The sequence below is a fragment of the Amblyomma maculatum genome, chromosome 1 (genome assembly GCF_055883805.1).
Source record: "Amblyomma maculatum isolate TAMU_Amacu chromosome 1, ASM5588380v1, whole genome shotgun sequence".
Lineage (NCBI taxonomy): Eukaryota > Metazoa > Arthropoda > Arachnida > Ixodida > Ixodidae > Amblyomma > Amblyomma maculatum.
Window position 1 is genome coordinate 259,357,544 of NC_139344.1, and position 18,974 is coordinate 259,376,517.

General features: G+C 50.2%; 2 protein-coding genes across 4 annotated transcripts in view; both read left to right on the forward strand.

Moving 5' to 3' along the window:
- tws (protein phosphatase 2 regulatory subunit tws) overlaps positions 1-1,450 on the forward strand; it is a 39,614-nt gene extending 38,164 nt beyond the window's left edge. For both annotated transcript variants that reach the window (XM_084591003.1, XM_084591004.1), the window contains exons 5-8: positions 187-351; positions 415-676; positions 737-860; positions 917-1,450. In XM_084591003.1, the coding sequence (XP_084447129.1) occupies positions 187-351; positions 415-676; positions 737-860; positions 917-1,069 (704 nt within the window). In that variant the 3' untranslated portion in view covers positions 1,070-1,450. The remainder of the gene's footprint in view (positions 1-186; positions 352-414; positions 677-736; positions 861-916) is intronic.
- Positions 1,451-3,037: 1,587 nt separating this feature from the next.
- On the forward strand, positions 3,038-6,489 carry LOC146206341 (uncharacterized). 2 transcript variants are annotated; one of them, XM_084591013.1, is made up of 4 exons: positions 3,038-3,451; positions 4,369-4,453; positions 4,556-4,601; positions 4,888-6,489. In XM_084591013.1, the coding sequence occupies exons 1-4, from the start codon at positions 3,261-3,263 to the stop codon at positions 4,908-4,910; spliced, it is 345 nt and encodes a 114-aa protein (XP_084447139.1). In that variant the 5' UTR covers positions 3,038-3,260; the 3' UTR covers positions 4,911-6,489. The 2 variants fall into 2 exon arrangements, with proteins under 2 accessions (XP_084447139.1, XP_084447140.1); XM_084591014.1 differs by having other exon boundaries at positions 4,542-4,601; positions 4,888-4,928.
- The last annotated feature ends 12,485 nt before the right edge of the window (positions 6,490-18,974 follow it).

The following is an 18,974-nucleotide window of genomic DNA, read 5'->3' on the forward strand; positions in this document are numbered from 1 at the left end:
TGACGTTGCCGGGTGCCCTACTTTGCATAAGAAAACAACCACATGCTTGATGTGCATTGCATGGGGATATCTTCTATACTGTTCTGTTGAACCGAATTTAAATGAACACTTCGTACACATTTTAACAGTGGTGCATCTTTTCATGATTCCCATGTCAGAGCCATGTTCCTTGACATATCTGTTCAGATATTGTAGACATTAAGCCAACCAATATGGAGGAGCTGACGGAAGTAATAACTGCAGCAGAGTTCCATCCATCACAGTGCCATATGTTTGTCTACAGTAGCAGCAAAGGCACAATCCGGTTGTGTGACATGAGGGCAGCAGCACTCTGTGACCAGCATGCCAAATGTAAGTCCTTGAATTTTAGTTGTGTCAGTTAATTGAGAGGCTTCTTTATTTTATACCTTACAGTGTTTGAGGAACCCGAGGACCCGACAAATCGCAGCTTCTTCTCCGAAATCATCTCAAGCATCTCGGATGTGAAATTTAGCAACAACGGCCGCTACATGATCTCCAGGGACTATTTAACTGTTAAAGTGTGGGACTTAAACATGGACAATAAGCCAGTGGAGTGCTACAATGTGCACGAATACCTGCGCACAAAGCTGTGCAGCCTTTATGAAAATGACTGCATTTTTGACAAGTTTGAGTGCTGCTGGAACGGCACTGACAGGTAAGCCAAAGCGGCCACTCGAAGTTTGCTCATGACTAAGCTTCCATTTGTGTATTCTAGCTTCATCATGACTGGGTCCTACAATAACTTCTTCCGGGTATTTGATCGGACGGCGAAACGTGATATCACCCTGGAGGCATCTAGGGAGATTGCCAAACCGCGGACGGTGCTAAAAGCGCGAAAGGTATGTGCCCTTTCTTGAACTTTTTCGGGGCCGCTCTTATGCACTCTCTTTTGCAGGTGTGCACAGGCGGCAAGCGGAAGAAAGAGGAGATTAGTGTTGACTGTCTGGACTTCAGTCGCAAGATTCTGCACACAGCGTGGCATCCCCAGGAAAATGTGGTGGCAGTGGCTGCTACAAATAACCTGTACATATTTCAGGAGAAGTTTTAGTATCGCTTAATAAGCACGCTACAGCACAATGTAAAAATGTAAATAGTGTCATCCTCCCATTCCCGATTTAATTTTAGGACGGCAATTTTTTAGTCCCCTTCCCCTCCCTCCCCCCGCAGTCCCGTTGTTGTACCAATACGGGTGACTGGATATCAATTTGTAGAGCGTACATACTGATTCAGTTTTAAGTAGGTCCCCCTTGGTGTTTTGTTTATGCCATTGCATGTTGTTGTGGACGACGGGGGGCACTTGCTCAAATGCTGTGTGCTGCTCCTCAATGGCACTCGAAGGAAAAGAAAAAAAAGTTTGGAAGACAGTCGTATCCGAATTGTGCATTGCCAGTGGAAAAAAAAGTAATAAACGATGTCTTACAAAAGTGCCTTCCTTGTGTGTGTGTGTGGTTTTGGTCTTGTCCTGCAAGCACGCTTTGGCACTTAGACAGCACTTTGGGCAGCCATATCCAGTGATCGGGTAGTTGCAGTGTTGAAGGTAACTATACTCGAGCCTGCACTTGGATGTTACCAGCTCTCTGCATAGGTGAAGGGGCTCATAGCATCGAACTTTGTGCTGTGCAATGATGCGTTCTTAAGCGTGCCATGTGGGGTAGCTGGGTGTGCTCCAGTTTGCTCCCCCCCCCAATGTGTTCTTCGGAATGCATCTTTAGTCAGATTTGTTGGCCTCTGAGAGGGAAGCATATTCATGCAGTAGGTCTTCTGCAGTTCATGAGCACACAGGTAATGAAGCCGGTGCATATTCTACCTGAGACTCGAACATCATAGTGCTTCTGCACAAATTGATGTCCGTACAAAAGCTGCCACTAGGCGTGCCTTCGAATTATCGAGTGACAAGCATGCGGTATTCTTGTACAGCAAGGGTCTTAACACGTGGCTAGCATGCGGCCCTCCGGCTCAGAAAATGTTATCCTTCGTACTGAAGCACCTCTCAGATTCTAAGACTCGGTGTTACCACCATACTTTTTTTCGAACAAATCACTAAAAGGCTTTGTCCCTATGAGGTACCGTTCCATGGTAAATAAAGCGTTAAATGCTGTATCCTTGTAGTAGCCTTCTCTGTCATCCTAAAGTAGCGCCCATCCAGACTAAATAGAATACGCGCCGTTTTTTTTTTTCCTCGTGAATTGTAATGCAGAGAAAGCATCGTTGGACAATACAAGCAGTGTCTGAAGACAATTTGTTCCAATCGCGTATTGGCTTGGGGAAGAAAAAAAAATTAAAATACAAGTTTTTGAGGCAATTTTCACTGCGGCACGAGCCCTGGCTTTGCCAGCACGCGATGTATACCGTGCGCAGCAGGGACGCTTGAGCTTCCGCATTTCTGCAGTACACTGATCTGAAAGTTTTCTTATTGCTGTATTCTGCCTATTGTTTCTATATTGTGTACTTTTTTTATATTTTTGTTATTTTCCGGCTTCTGACTTGCAAGGGAGGATATTTTCTCCGCGGCCCACATAATGAGTTTGAGGCTCCTGCTTTGCAGTATTGTGCATCTTTATTGTGGAGACTATAAAAATTTAACCACAGGCTCGTTTGCAGTGTGGTCGGGGTGGTGGTAAAAACTTTATTCAGTGAAGACCAAAAAAAATTATGTTGCCGCCGTTACATGGGTGGCCTCCCGGCTGCTGGTCGTGGCCTGCAGGCATAGAGGAAGGAAACAACTTAGGAGAGGCCCTTGCCATTCCCAATGCATTGGATAAAGCGGGGCAGAAGTGACGTCAAAATTTAGGGTTAGCCAAGTCTGGCCATTAACAACGGCGACGCTGTTGCTATGAAAACTCTGGTCACTAGCAACAGTGTTGCTAAGGGCGCTAGGTACGTGAGCGTCGCGGAGGAAGAAAATGCGGAGGTTAGTAGGAGAGACGTTGCAGCGTCCGGTCGCAGCGCGGCCGCGCCGGCTTCAAGAAAATGACGTCAGGGCCTCTCCTAAGTTCTTTCCTTCCTCCTAGTGTTCCTGTATATGCTCCCTAGGGAGCAGAGTTGCGCGACTGACATCCCTGCGCCGCTCTTGGCGATGACGTCAAACGTTCCATTCGAAGGAGGAGTCAACTTGCCAAGCGCAACAGGAGGAGCCAACTTTACAGGCGAAACATTTTTCTCGCCGCTTGCAGTGCCGTCAGCTGCCGTCGCATTGGTTTCTACAGTGTGTTCCCACCTTTTTTGTGCGCTCTAATGGCATGGCTGTACAGTGCAGAACGTTCTCTTCAAATATGACGGGGTGCAATGCGCCGAACTGCACAAACCGCACCGAAAGCGGCAAAGTGTTTTATTCAGTGCCCTGCGGAAGGTTAGTCCTACATCGGCGACTGCAGTGGCTTTTAAGTATGGGCCGCGTGAAACAGCCCCGAAAGGAGCTCGAATATGCGAGGTATGTTGTTTTTATTTCATCTTAATACATTCTTTGCGCTTATTTTCTGTAAAATGGCTTTGTTTATTAACATTTGGGCGATCCCTAGACACGTTAGTTTGCTTGCGCATCTGCCGACTTTATCGCTCTAATTCCTCGCGATGCACTTGAGAACTGCTCTTTTTCTGAGTGTAAGACACCAGCTCTTGCAGTATAATATGTTGGCGGTATATAATGCTACATCTCCTGCTTTTACTGACTGTCACCTCATCGTTTCGTGAACCACATTAATATTCCCCGTGCAATATTTTACTGGCCTTCCTTATATTTCCCCCTAACTTTCCACTAATGTAAGTCTGATTTCACTAGCATCGCCGTTTAGTGAAGAGGGTCACGAACGACAGTGAAGTGCAGAATTTAATGCGAAGCTAATGTACGTCTTAAAGTATAACTAAACAACGCGATTCATAACTTGCACGAAAACTATGTGTATTTCTCTGGCTGACTGTGGTTTTAACAGGTATAAACTGCATCCTTTTCCGTAATTTTAATGTCTCGATTTTCTTACTTGCGGTTCAGTTGCGTGTCGTTGTTGCCGTTCATTCGCCAATGTGTACTACAGTTAATGTCACCGCGAAGCTGCGGTTAAAATTCTGATCGTAACTTCACCAGCGGGAACGCTGGAAAATTGCGCGGAATGTGGTAATGCATGATTAGTGCTATTTTTTGCACACTTCCATTGCGGGGGTCATAAAATATTGTCATGAATTCATGATTGCACTGTCGCGTCTCTCATAACCTGAGTCCCTTTGGGACTTAAACCCCACAAACGAACCATGATTGCACTGTGCATCACCTGTTGCACCTGGACCTTTTTTAAATACAAATCCAGTCAACAATGTTCGTACATGTTTTCTTCTGCACATAATCCTATGCAGGATCGTTTCACAGCAGACCAATTTGAGTGGTCCTACTTCAAAGGAAGGAAACTACTCAAGCCAGATGTGCCTACCATCTTTTCTGGTGAGTGAACCACTTGGAATTTCCAAACTTGCATTGCTCTTAACTCTCCATTCATTGGAATACCAACAGTGTACTCTTGCTCATGCAGGCATGCCTTTGCAGGCACTGGAAAACAGCATGGCTGTTGCGCCGTCCACACCGACATTAGGTGAATACATTCAGCTCGATCACTCAATAGCTGCGTCATGCATGAAAATTGTGAGGTGCACATTTTTCATTCTGCCTTTTTAACCTGAACAGCCGTATCGGTGTGCTGCGCCTGTGACTGCCCAGAACATGCATTCAGTATCAGCATATGAGATCTTTTAGTGTCCAGTGCACGATATGAATACTGAACATTAGGATTTTCTTTGTATAATAATTATTATGTAGGCTTGAAACTAACTCTTCATTCATTGCAAATGTAATCTTTTCATGCACACATGCCTTTGCAGACACTGGAAAACAGCATCGCTGATGAGCCGTCCCCACCAACGTTAGGTTAATACATTCAGCTCGATCACGCAACGGCTGTGCCGTGCATGAAAATTGTGAGGTGCACATTTTTCATTCTGCCTTTTTAACCTGAACAGCCGTATCGGTGTGCTGCGCCTGTGACTGCCCAGAACATGCATTCAGTATCAGCATATGAGATCTTTTAGTGTCCAGTGCACGATATGAATACTGAGCATTAGGATTTTCTTTGTATAATAATTATTATGTAGGCTTGAAACTAACTCTTCATTCATTGCAATGTCAACAATGTAATCTTTTCATGCACACATGCCTTTGCAGACACTGGAAAACAGCATCGCTGATGAGCCGTCCCCACCAACGTTAGGTTAATACATTCAGCTCGATCACGCAACGGCTGTGCCGTGCATGAAAATTGTGAGGTGCACATTTTTCATTCTGCCTTTTTAACCTGAACAGCCGTATCGGTGTGCTGCGCCTGTGACTGCCCAGAACATGCATTCAGTATCAGCATATGAGATCTTTTAGTGTCCAGTGCACGATATGAATACTGAACATTAGGATTTTCTTTGTATAATACTAATTCTGTAGGCTTGGAACTAACTCTTCATTCATTGCAATGTCAACAATGTACTCTTTTTCATGCAGACATGCCTTTGCAGGCACTGGAAAACAGCATGGCTGATGAGCCATCCCCACTGATGTTAGGTTATACATTCAGCTCGATCACGCTGTAGCTTTGTCATGCATGAAAATTGTGAGGTGCACATTTTTCATTCTGCCTTTTTCACTTGAACAGTTGTATTAGTGTGCTGCGCTTGTGACTGCCCAGAACATGCATTCATTATCAGCATATGAGATCTTTAGTGTCCAGTGAACGATATGAATACTGAACATTAGGATAATTAGGAACATAATACTAATTCTTCAGGCTTGGACCTAACTCTTCATTCATTGCAATGTCGACAACGTACTCTTGTTCATGCAGACACTCCTTTGCAGGCACTAGAAGACAGCATGGCTGTTGAGCCGCCCCACCGACGTTAAGGTTTGGTAGCTGACCCTTATTGTGCTACAAATTCTCCTTCTGTCACTTAAACTATTGCACTTCTCGTACTGTGGTTAAGCATGAAGTGTGTCTTCAGGCAACATATTTTTATCTGTGTGCAAGAACCTCTAAAGAAGACTGGGTGCTAGAGCTGGAGCGACCGCTCAACCTGGACCTCCTCAAACAGCTCTCAGCTGAAGACACTTAACCATGTTGAATGTCATTCCTGGTTGCTCCTTTTCTTTTATAACAGTGCAGTGCCTATGATTTACTCCAGTATTGTACTCAAATGATATTTGTATGGCTGGCATTGTGTCTACTTCCCCCTGACGCTGCAACCACCATTTGGCAGCTTAGTCTGAAACTGAAAATAGATGCTCTATAATATTAATCAGCCACACACAAACTCCAATGTGGTGACTCATGCTTACCTTTCAGAAATACCCTTTGTCTTTCTACACCATGCATTATCCCAAATAAAAAAAGTCTATGGAAAACTGTCTACCCTTTATGCATGGTGTTATGGCCTTTAATGACTACCAGTGTTTCTGCACAGGGCCTGCATGTCCCTCTGAGTGTTCAGCATTACAGTGAAGTGTACAGTGATTGTCAAGTACAATCTCTTTAGCCTCTCTGCTTATTCTGCAGTAATGGTGTTATGTAATGTACCTGTTACAGGAGCACTAGTCGGCTGTATACAATAAAGTTCTAAATACCAGCTGTTTGTAAAGTGTTTTTCTAATCCCTATCTCCTGCACAGAAGTAGGTTGCCAGTCTATGTCTGCATGCTAACTAGATTTGCCTACTTTGGTTAACTGTTCTACTTATCAAAAAGCCCTGAAGGACCCTCTGATAACGATGGTATTTAGGGGGGGGGGGGGACAGAAATTGAGGTGAATATTAAAATACAAATTGGAATGCTACAATCGTAGCATTTTGCGTTACAGTGAATGCAGCCGTTAGAAAAAAAAACATTCATATATTAAAAACGGAATGATGCTTACAAAAAGCACGCGACTGGATAAGGGCAACGATCGCAGCATGGAAAAGTTTAGTGGACGAATGCAAGTCATATATGGTGCTATGGGTAATATATTGCAAGATAATGGAGCGCGAGCAAGTCTGCGACCTGTGCTATTGGTTCAATTCGCCTGTCTGTCACTTACATTGCTTTAGACTGCCTGGCTTTGCATTGCGTGCAGCGGGGTTTCATTGTAAGCTTCGTATAATATTACAGACGATCCCTACAGAATCGTGCATTGTAATGTTCTTTCTGCCGGGGGATGCAAAACGTTTCCACGCAAAACTTGCGTAGTATTGTCATTACTTGTATTTTTACATCATTAATGTCGCAGCTACCAGCTACTGCAACCGTTTCGCCATCTCTGACAGATCATGCTGTGCCAGCATGTTATGCGAATCACATGTGTTTTCGATGTTATGTTTTCCAGAAAAATGCACGATGCGCTTGGCATCGATGCCTGCGCCTTTATACAGTGCAAGGAAAAAGGATGCCTGTAAATAGAGCGCGATGTACATGGCAATAAAAAAAAACGCGAACTGCTTTACATCGTCTGCCCCGCCGTGATCACAGCCCCTGTACGCCCAAGGAGTGGCTTTCCCGCAGAGGCCGCTTGTAAACGCAAGGAGCGGCTTTCCCGTAGAGCTTGGAACATAATGGCGGACCTTCGCGCAACTCTGCTCCCTGCGGGAGCATATACAGGAGCACTACTTCCTCCATGCCTCCAGTGCCCCTGGCGGCGACATCCGCTGCCCAGGTCGTAAGCCGCGGTTGAATATGGCTAGGGTCCCTAGAAATATTGCTAGTCTCTCGTCCGCCGGCCGCGGCGGGGACTGCCGCTGAATGATCGCCGCGGTGGCGCTGCGGTGAACCGGAGTGCAGAAGGTGGTTCAAGTCCAGTGGCAATGACAAAAAAGCGACTAACTGAGTGAATGACTGTGGTGCGGCGTGGTGTAGGAGTGTAGTGTGGAGCCAGCTACCCCACCCCGAACTTCACCTGGGAGGGTGTGGCATCATCCTGTTCATGCTCTTTTCCCAGTCCTCTGTCTTTTGTTTGTTTGTTCTTCCTTTTTTTTTTAACTTTCTTCTCTCTCCCTTTCACTTTTGGCCTGCGCACCAGTTTTGGTGCCGACCCGTTTCAAAGGGTATGGCCCTGAGCATCATTATCGTGCGCTTCGAAATGCATTCGCTGCGCACTGCCTGGTGCCTTGTACGTGCGATGCCGCTCTTTAGTTTTTTATTTCAGTTTAGTCGTAGTATTGAATTCGCGCCCCAGTTATTGGCATAACCACGGAAACTTTTTTCTTTTTTGTCGTGACCGAAGTTTTGCGCGCATGCCCCGGAGCCGACGGAGAAACGAAGCCGCTTTTTATACCCTATTATCCTCACTGAATACTACCGTGGTGCCGTATTGTAAAAACACCTTCTAAAGATTTTGTATAAACAATTGCGCTTGCATGAAGGACTATACTATTATATGCACATTCTAGGCTCAGATGACCATATGTGCGATAAACAGAGCGTTGTCGCCGGCGTTTTCGTTCGCGCTATAATTTCATCTTAACTTCTTGTTAAGTTATAACACTTAAGTAGAACTGGAACTTTTCAGATGCATGCACAATTAAAGCACGAAAGATGGAAACCCGAGCCCTGCAAATCGCATCGCGCTTCAGGCAAACTGCTGATGTGCATTCTTTGGTGCTTAGGAAGACGAGTAGCCACTCGAATATGCCACCACTTTTCTCGAATTGCGTTTTGCAGCCTCAAAACATGTCTTTACAACCAGCTGCTGCTTGAGAGGAAGGCCATTAACCCTTCTTTCAAATTCTGTTCTTGAAAGGAGTTCATTTCATAGACCTTTTATCAACTTTGTCACCAATTGTACGTCTTTCATACGAAAACCTGCTCGAGACTTGGAAGTCTCTTTATTCTTTACACAGACTTGATCCTTTTCTTCTTGACAGGGTGTTCTGAGTTAACTTTCGGAAGTATTTGCAGGCTATGCATGCGTGTTGCATCAGAAAGAGTGGTACAGTTCGTCGCAAAGTAACGCCCATTGGAGGAGGGAAGGGTCTTTGTCATGCATGGGCTTCGATTCCCAAGTCAGGACACAAATTGAGTTTCGCAATGTCCCGAAGAAGATTAATTATCTCTTCTGTTTACTTGAAAGCTGCTATCTCCTTCACTTTCTTTGCTCGAATGTACACTGCAGCATTCATGGTAGCTTTATCTGTATAACTGCGATGGAGCAAAACTCGCCGGTTTACATAGATTGCTTCCGGAGACCCGTCCTCGCTTGAGTGGCATGTGCGAATGTTGCTCATGATCAGAAAGATCGACATTTGTCCACGCGGTGGGGGTGACTGCAGCTTTCTGCATTCCTGGAGCAGACTCGCGTCACACGTACGATCCACCGTCACTGTATTCTTCAATCGGCTCACTGGGGCTTTGGGATCAATGCGCTTAATTTTTTTTCTCTGATGGTGTCCCTGCTGACTTTTTGCTCGCACAATAAGTTAAGCTCATTTCATTTTTGAGGCAGGGGCTTCGGCAAGTGTTTGGAACGTCATGAAACGCTGTCTGGACGGCATCCTTCGTGAGGTAACATCCCAGGGAGTTTCAGTTAATCTTTCCCTGAATCACAGTCTTCTTTCTCAAACAGCTATGGTTCGAAGTGTCGCTCACAAACGACACTACCTTCGTCGAGCTCTCTGTCGCCGCGCTTGATGGTGCGCTTCCACTCTTGCCTCTTCTCTGCGTCTTTCGGTGTCCTAAGACAAAGTATTTCAGCTTGAACGAGCGCTACCCGCTCCTGCACCCGCGAGCACGAGTTGGCACCCGCGAGCACGAGTTGAGTTGCAAGTCCTTTATTGAATAGGACAGCTCATGGCCATGGATAGAGGTAACGTGGAGTAGGCAGAATCTTTAGTGTTTCCACACATCCCTCAAATCAAATTGCTCTGATCAGGCCACTAAGGGAGCCATACTTGGCAAATATTATTTGTTAGTGTCAGTCCCTAGAAGGCGGTAGGTTTCGAAACACGTGCTGTCACGCTTATCCTGTTGTGTGGACATGACGCGATCGCACATCCATAAAAAAGGAGCACCAACACAGATGCTTGCTAACTTCCGCGGATTCCGGCTCGCGAGCGCAAAGAGGCGCCACATGGTACACAAGCGTTGCCACGGCACTAGCGGTTCAGTAGGGCGCAGACCCACAGATAGAGGGGCTTTACGCTCCGAAGGCGAGCAGCGCCCCCTGCGCTTTCATCCGAGAAGCGGCCAACCGGTTCCATAGGGAGCCCCGCTCGGACGGCAGCCTCCCACAGCTGCGGGCTGTCTATTTGCCAGGAGACGGTGGGTAAGTGCGCCGGACAAGAGTAAATGTGAGCATGCATAGTCTGCTCGGGAGATCTGCAAAGCCTGCATCCTGCATTGGGGCGAGAAGGCACCGGGGTGAATAAGGGCAAGGCGTGCAAGGGAGAGGAAAGCGTGGGCCTGTAAATGGCGCCACGTATTCTGTTCTATTTTAGATACTTGTGAAGGGGAGGGAGGGATAATCGGGAGTTGCGGAGTGGAGGGTGATGTCATGGAAGGTGAGGAGAGATTCACGCGTGTCCATCCCGGGATGGAGGGGGCCAGCTCGGTCGGTCATCTCGCGAGCGATAGAATTTGCCGTCTCATTTCCAGGGTTCCCCGCGTGAGCCGGAACCCAGAAGAGTTAAATACGACGGGAAGGGGGGGGAGGATCGGTTGGTTGGTTCACAGGAAGGGAAAGGCGCAGTATCTGTCACACTTGCTCTGTGGACACCTGAACCGCGTCGTAAGGGAAGGGAGGAAGGTGGGAAAGAGAGAAAGGGGAGCCGTAGTGGAGGGCTACGGAGTAATTTCGACCACCTGGGGATCTTTAGCGTGCGCTGGCATCGCACAGCACACGGACGCTACTTCGTTTCGCCTCCATCGAAACTCGGCCGCCGAGGTCGGGTTCGAACCCGGGAACTCCGGCACAGTAGCCGGGCGTCTTACCACTGCGCCACCCCGGCGGGGCAGGGGGGGAGAGTGATTAAGAATATTGAGCGCAGAAGCAGCCATCGCTCTCGCCAGCACACCGGCCCTTTTCATATTTAGCGACTCTTAAGACCGCAGTCCGCAACTTTGCAAAGGGTAGAACCTCTTCCTCTGCGCTCAGTATTCTTAATCAGGGGGGGAGGAGTGATTAAGAATATTGAGCGCAGAGGAAGAGGTTCTACCCTTTGCAAAGTTGCGGACTGCGGTCTTAAGAGTCGCTAAATATGAAAAGGGCCGGTGTGCTGGCGAGAGCGATGGCTGCTTCCTCTGCGGCAGTGGAAGTGAGAGCAGGGATAGTGGCGACGGAGAGGGGGGTTCGTGTATTGAAAACTGGCCAGGGCATAGGCGGGATGCGAGAAATAGGGTGCCGCATCAACATACACGGCGTCAGGCCTTGTACCGTACTGGCACCAGAGGGTGGAGGCGCGGGCAGATCGGCGAGTGGCATGATGCTCAGGGTGCATATTCTTGGGAAGGGGCTTGACAGTGAGCATGGAGAAGAGGGAGCTGGGCAAGGGATGGGTGACACAGACAGGGGTCAAGCGAAGGGAAGTAAGAAGGGCTCTGCCAGGGGTGGTGCGAGATAAACGATCGAGCTGTGCCACGCAAATGGCCTCCACAAGTTCTGAAAGAGTATTGTGGACGCCCATCGCCAGAAGACGAGAAGTGGGGGTTGAAGTGGGAAGCTCGAGAGCCGACTTATAGGTTTGACGAATGAGACAGTTGACCTTTTCTTCCTCGGCACGAGACAGAAAGAGGTAGGGGAGGGAGTAGACAAGGCGGCTTAGCACAAAGGCCTGCACAAGACGACGGAGGTCATGCTCGCGCATGCCGTAGTGTCGGTTAGCGACCCGCCGGATCAGCCGTACCGTCTGCTGGACGGTGGTAGTAAGGCGGGAAAGGACAGTAGTGTGTTTGCCATTGGATTGGAGAAAGAGACCGAGAATACGGATGCAAGAGACAGAAGGGATGGGATGTCCGTCGATAGTGACGTTAAGGTTAGGAGATGAGGTTGGAGCTATGCCTCGAGCCAGGAGGAGCAGGAGCTCCGACTTGGACGGGGAACAAGCTAGCCCGACCGTGCGAGCATAATCGGCGACCGTGTTCGCGCCCGCCTGGAGAGCGGCTTCCATCTCTCCAAGATTGCCGGTAGTCACCCAGAGGGTGATATCATCAGCGTAGAAAGCATGGGAGAGGTTAGGAATGGTAGCTAGAGCACGTGCCATAGGGAAAAGGGGGATGTTGAAGAGAAGGGAAGAGAGAACAGAACCCTGGGGGGTACCTCGATTTCCAAGAGGGAAAGCGGGAGAGGAGAGGGGGCCGAATGAGATCTCAGCCGTGCGGTGGGCAAGAAAAGCCTTGACGTAACCATGGATCCGGGAACCCTCGTTAAGGGTAGAAAGGGCGTCTAGGATGGCGGTATGGAAGACATTGTCAAATGCTTTCGTCAAGTCCAGTGCCATGATCGCGTGAGTGCGCTTGGCGTGAAGAGGGTGAAGGACCTCTTCGGAGAGCTGGAACATGACATCCTGGGTACAGAGGGATGGGCGAAAGCCAAACATCGAATCGAGGAAAAGATGGTTGTCCTCGAGAAGGCTCTGCAAGCGGTCTAGAACGACGTGCTCAAAGAGCTTACCGAGACAAGAGGTGAGCGAGATAGGACGGAGATTTTGCAAGCAATGCTGTAATGGCGGCTAGTTTGTTTTCCATCATCATGTAGGCGCGCTGAACTTTAACTCGAGACAGAGTGAATTGTCTCGAGTTAAAGTTCAGCGCGCCTACATGACGACGGAGATTTTGAATGTCTGGGTTTGCCAGGCTTGGGGATGAAAATTACCTTAGCGTGGGTTCACTCAGAAAGCAGAGTGCCTTCGTACCAATGTTTGTTAAGGTCCGTAATGGCCTCTAGGAATGATGTGTCCAGGCTACGGAGGGCCTTGTTAGAAATTTGGTCTGCTCCTGTTGCGGAAGTGGTGCGGAGCTTATGTAGCGCCGCACAAACCTCCCCAAAGTGATATCTGCGTCAAGCGCAGAATTAAGGTTGCCGATGTAGGAAGGGAGGGGGGACGGAGGGGAATTGCAGAGATAGCGATCTCGGAATGCAAGAAAAAAATCGGAATCGGATAGTGGTGAGGATTGTAGGAGGCGCGTCACATCCCTGCGTTGCGTGGCCTTGGTATGCGACGGGTCAAGGAGGACACGTAGGAGCGTCCACGTATCCCTCAGCCCAAGGTTACCGGCCGTGCGGTCGCAGGTCTGGCCCCACTGCTGCCTGGTGAGATATGCGCAGTGCTCCTCAATTTCCATAGCCAGGCGAGCAAGGCGGAGGCGTAGTGAGCGGTTGTGTTTTTGTGAAAGCCAGCGGCGGTGAAGGGAATGATGCGCCTCCCATAGGTGAAGGAGGCGGCTGTCAGCCGTGGAGGAGTGAGGAGGGGTAGGGACGGTATAGGTGGTGGATGAAACATCTTTGAGCAAGGTAGCAGTCCATTGAGAAAGGTCTGAGATGGAGGTGGGGGAATGTTGCCGTGTGTGGCGGAACCGATCACAGTCGACTACCTGGCTCAGGCGCTGGCGGGAGGATAGGGTAGGAAGAGAGAAAGATATGGGCAGGATATAGTGGTCGCTGCCGAGAAAGACCCAGGTGTTCGTTCACGCTGCGTCCGAGACGTTTTTGCAGATGGAAAGGTCCGGATTAGTGTTGCGTTGGACGCTGGAGCCGATGCGGGTTGGGTCAGAAAAATCATTAAGGACCGATAGCTGTTCGTTCTGGACGAATGTCCACAGCGCGAGACCTTTCCTATAGTTCCTGGGGTAACCCCAGCTGATGAGATGTGCATTGAAATCCCCAAGAATGAGGAACGTGTTGCGATGTGCGCGAGAAAGGTCTTTGCGTAGAAGGAGGAGGAGAGGAGCTGAAGGTGTGCGAGGAGGGCTGTAGACATTAAGAACAAAGAGAATGGCATCCGGTCGCCGCCGGGGCAGGACTTCTAAGAAAAGGTGTGTGCACTCTGGAACGTCGAGAGGATGCTCTATCGCCGTGTAGTTGCGGTGAACCAGAGTGGCAATGTTCGGGGGGGGGGGGGATGCGGACGGAGAGTGTAAATCAGTGAAGTCGCGCAGCTTAACTGGGGAGAAAGTTTCTTGGAGGGCAATTAAAGCAAGGAGGTCGGAGGGAGGGATGTTCTGGAGGTGGAGCTGCAGCGCGTTCCGCTTTCCGCATAAACCACGGCAGTTCCACTGCCAGAAATTAAGGTGTGTGGGGTGTCTGGCCATCAGGAGGCCTATGTGCCCCTGCTGGTGCAGTGGGATTGGGAGATGAGGAGGAGGGATACCACCATTAGGGTCGTCTGGGCAACTTCGGCTTCGTGGGCATTTTGGCGGGCCTCAATTCTGGCTACGTGTTCATCAATTTGTTCCATCCATTTCTTCGTGTCGGTACGCAGGGCAGAAATTGCGGCCGTGAGGCGTTGCTCATGGACTTCAAGAAACGAGGATGTGTGGCGGATGACGGCCTCCACCTCCGGGGTGGATGTGGACTCGTTGGTGGATCGCCTCTTTTGTGGAGGGCTGCGGGAAGGGGAGGTGGCGCGGGAGGAAGCATTCGAGGAGATGGACATGGTGGCGGGAAGGGGCAGCGGGGGCGTTTGAGTGACAGGTGGTGGGGGGCATTGTGGGGAAGGGGTGGAGAGTTGGGGGTTCCCCAACAACGCCTGCAGCTGTTGTTTTAGCAGGGCAATCTCCCTGTTTTGGGCAGCGACTTGAGCTTTGAGCTCTTTTTTTTCGGGGTCAGGGGTGGGAGGCTGCAAAGGCTGGCTCACTTGGGAAGAAGTCGATGGGGTGTCTTGGCTCGGCAGTGGCGGAAAAGTGACAGAGCGGCGGCGGGGGCTGCGTTCTTGGCGGGTCCGGGAGTTGGACCGCTGACGGGATCTGGAACTGCGCACGGAGCTTCCACTTCCTGGTAACTTTTGTATGGTAAAGTTCATGGGGGTTATTCTCGCAAGAATGCGCCACAGGATGGGAGGGGGGGGGGGGGGCTAGACGCCAGTCTCCTCCTTGCCCCGGCGTGCAGCGCTAACAGGCAGCTGTGACCCCCCAACCCGCGGTGCGAGAAGTCGCTATTGTGGCGGGTTCGGGCCAGAGGGAGCACCGAGTTACGTACTCGAACAGTTTATTCTGCTCGAGCACACGGCAAGAGAACAGCACTCAAATACAACCGCCGAAGCGAGCGAACGTCCCGTTCGCGTACGGGGGTGAAATAAGCCACCTAATGGGGAAGCACACGCAAGGAAGTGAGAGGAGTGGTCTGCTCGCGTGGCGTAGCTTCGCGCTCACGGCCCGCAGCGATAAGTGCGTACGACATCAAGCGAAGAGGGTGAATGCGGTGGTCTCCCCAACGGAAAATGTAACCGTGCGCGTGCACGCTCGCTTCACAGAGAAACCGGGCAGAACCGACGCGCTTCAGCACGAGATCGAAACAGGTGATGCGCGCCCTTTCAGGTGTAACCCGCGGCCGTTAAACGCGCATAAGAGATAGCTTCTCGATAGCGCCCTTGACGAGATGATTGATACTGGCGCGGTGAGATCCTCACAAAGTCCCTGGGCGTCCCCAGTGGTTCTAGCGCCAAAGAAACATGGTTCGTGCAGGCTGTGTGTTGATTATCGAAAGCTCAACTCTCTGACGCCTATGGTTGCGTACCCCTTCCAGTCGATCGAGGCTGTGATGTACGCGTTAGGGAACGCAAGGTTCACAGTCCTGGATGCAAGCAAAGGGTACCTGCAGATTGAGGTGGAGGAAGGTGACATGCAGAAAACCGCATTCACCTGGCACCGCGGGCTCTTCGAATTTACTCGACTCCCGTTTGGTTTGTCTAATGCCCCGAGCACGTTCACGCGATTGATGGACATCGTGCTGGGCGATGCAAGGTTCAACTACGCGATAGCGCACCTCGACGACGTCGTGATATTCTCACAGTCGTTCGAGGAGCACCTCATTCCTGAATTCCGTTCTTGAAAGAATGAGACGTGCGGGTCTAACGATCAACCCAAAGAAAGTGCAGTTGGCATCAAAGAGAGTGAACCTCTTGGGCTTTGTGGTTGATGATGACACTTTGAAACCGAATGATGACAAACTGCAGGCAATTCTGGACTACCCCTGCCCGATGGACGTGAAAAGCTTGCATAGGTTTTTGAGAGTGGTTGCTATCTACAGGCAATTCATCCCTCGTTCAGAGCTAGCAAGGCCGTTGAACCAGCTGTTGCGTAAAGGCTCGAAGTGGGTCCGGGGCAAGGAACAGAACGACGCATTTGTTGCCTTGGCTCACGCGATAGCGAATACCGCTAGTTTGCGCCTCCCCGACCTGAACAAGCAGTTTGTTTGTCTTGCAGACAGATGCTAGTGACACTGGTGTTGGAGCTGTTTTGTTGCAGGAACACGAGGGCAAGCGGCGCCCTGTCGCGTTCGCTAGCCGCATGCTCACATCGGCGGAGCGGAATTACTCCGTGACCGAAACGGAACGCTTGGCGATAATGTTCGCATTGTCAAAGTTTGACATGTATCTAGACAGAGCATTTTTCACCGTGCAGACAGATCACCAGGCACTTTCGTGGTTAAAGAAGCTGAAAAACTCCGCAGGCAGACTCGCGAGATGGGCGCTGACGTTGCAACGTTACGCGTACGCCATTGAGTACCGCAGGGGCAGCATGAATAAGGTCATGGAGGAACTCCATGAATAAGGTGGTCTATGCTTTATCGCGCGCACCGTGGAAGGATAGCAGAAGCGCATCAGAGGCGCAGAAGTCGCCGCTATTGGAGAGGAGGAGAGGGCAGACATGAGTGTCGCGCCCTGCTTAGTTAAAGAGAGAAAGGAGGTGGACAGGTCCCGCGCTGTGCTGTGAGAAAGAGAAGGCGCAGCAGCTGGTGGCGGCGACTGTTCGCCTGCCAAGAAGCGAGGCAGAGAGAAATCTGTCTTGGGGAGTAGCGGTCAGTAGGGAAGAGCTGACTGAGGCCCAGAAAGCAGACGGTCTATGACAGCGGGTGCTGACAGCTTGCGAGTAGTAAAGCTGGCACCGGGAACGCTGAGGGCAAGTACGACGCGTGTCTACTGGGCGATTATGGCTTACTGCTCCGCTGCATCCCACAACTTGACGAGGAAGAGGCGATTGCACCCCCCTTTCCGAGTTGTGGTCCGGAGGAATCGTGGAAACGATTCCTCCGGTACTTCCATGACTCAGCGCTGGCAGGCCATGACAGCGGCAGTAAGACTTACGACAAGTTATGCCGTGTCGCGACCTGGCCAGGTATGAGAAAGAATGTGCTGGGTTACGCCCATACGTCCTGTTTGCCAGGTAGCCAAGCCTCGGGCGGGGAAGTCCGCTGGCATGATGAAGCCGGTAGTTAACAACTATCCGTGGCAAGTGGTCGCATGCGATATCATCGGACCCCTCCCTCGCTCTGCGCGCGGAAACCAATATATTCTGGTAATAACGGACCACTATTCCAAGTGGGTTGAGGTATTTCCACTTAGGAAGCTTGTGTCGGAGAGAATTTGGGAGAAACTGTTGGAGACATTCACTCGTTTCGGTTTCCCTTCCGACCTGATTACAGACAATACTTCGTATTTCACAAGCAAAGTCTTTAAAGTCTTTGTGGATTCCTGTCAGCCGTTTCAAATCCGTCGCAGGAAAACGAGTCCCTACCACGCTCAAAGCAACATAACCGAGAGAGTGAATCGGAATGTTAAGAGTATGCGGGTCGCGACGACCGAGCAGCACAGAGATTAGGACGCACGGCTGTCCGAACTGGCGTTCGCCACTAAATGCAACCGTGAACAGGTCGGTGGGTATGACACCCGCTTGCTTGAATTTTGAGGAAAAGATCGCTTTTCCGCTAGAGAAAGCCCTACTTGACGCGGCGGGGCCCGCGCCCCCTCCGCTTACGCAGTACGCGGCAAAGCTCCGCGAGGGCGCCTTGAGGCAGCGCAGCGCGCGGCTCGTAAAAACCTCGATGTCGCGCGCATGGAGCAAGCGGATTAGTACAACAAAGGTCGTCGTCACGTCGTTTTCAACACGGGCGAATTGACACTGAAAAGAACGCACCCGCTTAGTAACGCAGCGCGTGGTTTCGCCGCGTCGCTAGCGCACCAGTGGGTTGAACCGTTCGAAGTTACGGCACAGTCTACGCCGCTCACCTGCCAGCTGCGGTTGTTGGCGAGCGGTGAGACCGCCAGTTCGGTGCACGTCGCAGACTTGAAGGCTTATCACCTTTGCAAGGACGATAACTGCGAAGCGGTGGAAGTTCAAGGCGATGCTGCGATCTCCCCCCAAGTAAGGCGTACAGCTATAGGTAGCAACCCGGTTCGCAACCGACGCTACATCATCATCATCAGCCTGGCTATACCCACTGCAGGGCGAAGGCCTCTCCCATATTTCTCCACTTAACCCGGTTCTGTGCTAGTTGCATCCACTTGACCCCTGCGAACTTCTTGATCTCATCCGCCCACCTAACTTTCTGCCGCCCCCTGCTACGCTTTCCATCCCTTGGAGTCCAGTTTGTTACCCTCAGCGACTATCGGTTATCCTCTCTTCGCACTACATGTCCCGCCCATGTCCATTTCTTAATTTCCACTAGAATGTCGGTAACTTGAGTTATTTCTCTGACCCACTGTGCACGCTTCCTATCTCTTAATGTTACCCCTACCATTTTTCGTTCCATAGCCCTCTGGGTTGTCCTCAACTTAAGTAGAACTCTCTTGGTTAGCCTCCACGTTTCAGCCCCATAGGTGAGTACAGGCAAGATGCAACTGTTGTATACTTTCCTCTTGAGCGATACCGGTAAGCTGCTAGTCGCTATCTGCGAGTGCTTGCCAAATGCGCTCCATCCCAATCTTATTCTTCTTGTTATTTCCTTTTCATGGTCCGGATCTGCGGTTACT